Source organism: Phanerochaete carnosa, assembly GCF_000300595.1.
Source record: "Phanerochaete carnosa HHB-10118-sp unplaced genomic scaffold PHACAscaffold_3, whole genome shotgun sequence".
NCBI classification, from domain to species: Eukaryota; Fungi; Basidiomycota; class Agaricomycetes; order Polyporales; family Phanerochaetaceae; genus Phanerochaete; species Phanerochaete carnosa.
Window position 1 is genome coordinate 1684835 of NW_006767630.1, and position 2072 is coordinate 1686906.

Sequence of the window (2072 nt, forward strand, 5' to 3'; positions counted from 1 at the left end):
ACGTTGGCCTCGGCCGCGACCGTGTTCACTATGTTCTCCATGCTGTTGGGGTGAGGAGCTTGAGGTCTCGACGTCATTGGTGCGCAGCAGGTGGGCAGGAATGAGCAGCTCTGCTTCTCTGTTAACTGTGGTGGGTGGTGGGCCTAGCCAGCCATCAAGCATGGGGTAGAGGCAGTGGCCAAGCAGATGGTCGGCTCCGAGGCATCCTGGGCACAGTTTTATGTTCGTGTGGATGCGGCCAGTGCCAAACATGCTATGGGCAAAGACGTGACGTGTTACGGCATTGCAAAACTCACGCCATGTTCAGTTGTCCAGCATCAGGGGGCCAATGTAGAGATTGACAAGTGGCCAGGATGTGTGTCCTTTGGAGTCAGACATCCAAAGTATTGTGACTTGAATGGTCAGGAGCAGGCGTCTGATAGCCTGTTCTCGCTTCATGTCGGCGTAATGGGGGTGCATTGACAACAGGTAGGCCAGCAGTTGTGCGAGCTTACTACGTGAGAATTCCGCAATGAAAACCCCACGGATAGCACTTTCTTCATAGGTGCTGAAGCCCCAGAATTGGCCGATGTATGTGAGGAGCAGCTGGGGTGTGGATGGCCAGCAGAAGAAGGTGCATGGGGCTGTGGACCAGCAGAAGCGGTCCAAGAGAGTGTCGTGGTCCTGCTGGGACAGGTTGTAGATAGCATATAGGAACGGGCTATCAGAGCGATGGTGACCATCTGCACACGGGGCAGCGACGCGAGTGACGGTGAACCCAAGGTCGTGGAGTGTCTGCTCGAGGAGAAAGACTGTCTGTCCTTCATCAGTCCATAAGGTAGCGCAGAAGCGGATGGTGAAGACAACGTAGCCTGGGAGAACTTCCCAGTCGAGAAGCTGTTCTCGGAGCTGTCTGTGGTGTAGGTAGTTGGGGTCGCTTAGGCATACGGGTGGAAGGCCAACATCTGGGATGGGCATGGCGGCGATGGCTTCATCGAGTGTGACAACCTGTCTGTTGTTGAGGTACAGGTCCTCATTGGAGGAGGCGCTTCTGGGGTGCCCTTCTTGTTGGTTGCCGGTGTTGGCCATTTCCGTGTCATCATCTGGTTGTGCCTGTACAGGAGTTAGAGGCTTGGAGGAGTGTGCTGTGGTGTGCGTCGCATTTTGTGATTAGGAGCCGGCGTGCATAGAGCGGTTGGTTCGACCGGTACGGAGTGTCTGGGGTCCAGTAGCATCGTCTTCATCATTGGTAGAGAGCGGTGGGAGTCGGGACTGTATGGAGAAGGGCTTCTCAGGTGTGCGGGGCTGGTATGGGCCCTGGGGAGTGGACGGTTGGGCTGGAGTTTGAGTCGTTAGCTTTGTGTCAGCTGTGGTTGGGTGGGAGCGCTTACGTGAGGCATAGATGGGGCCGTCTTTGCGGGCGTTCGGCGGTGGACCGCTGGATGTGTGAAGGCCTGGAGGGGGTCGAGGGCTTGGGGCCGGCTTTGGCTTGCTGGTTTCCTGCGGTTTGTCCATGCGCTGGTGTTGTGAGTGTAAGTGTCTGTAGGCTGGTTGATGGTTCCTTGTTCTGCATACTTTGTAGGCTTGGTCTATGTGAGAGGCCGCGAGGTTGTTGACAGTGGTGGGTACTGCTATGTATGCAGAGGTGGATTGTTGTCGTGGCGAGTTTTTAAAAGCGGGCGGTTACAAGTGGCGCTTAGACTGTGCAGGTGGTCTCACAGTCTTGCTTATGGAGATCTGCTTAGGGGGTTTGGCTCAGGTGAAAAAATAGATTTGGCATGCAGTAGCAGTGGGCAGTAGCTAGAGAGTGACTAAGAGATACGTTTAACTGGTATTTTAAGGAGCGTGGTCGACGCTGTCAAAGCATTGCGGAGTAGAGATGGACAGGGCTGGCTGCCAGCGCCTGGCCAAAGTAGTACAGACATCATCCTTAAGCGGGTCAGTGCGTACAGTGGCTGCAGATGTTAGCACAGAGGGTATAGTAGGCCTGCAGGGCAGCGATTTGGTGCTAGTGGTCTGTGGTTGTCTTAGTAGGGTGTGTGATTTGTTGCGCAGGCAGTACTCACCAGAGAATCAGGTTCTGGTGGCTATTA

The 2072-nt window shown here is 55.0% G+C and overlaps 1 protein-coding gene across 1 annotated transcript; it reads right to left on the reverse strand.

The window, feature by feature from the left end:
- Positions 1-303: 303 nt before the first annotated feature.
- Positions 304-1494, reverse strand: PHACADRAFT_193061 (uncharacterized protein; the record flags this gene model as incomplete). Its single annotated transcript, XM_007393202.1, has 3 exons — positions 304-1124; positions 1191-1316; positions 1371-1494. The coding sequence occupies 3 exons, from the start codon at positions 1492-1494 to the stop codon at positions 304-306; spliced, it is 1071 nt and encodes a 356-aa protein (XP_007393264.1).
- Between the last annotated feature and the right edge of the window lie 578 nt (positions 1495-2072).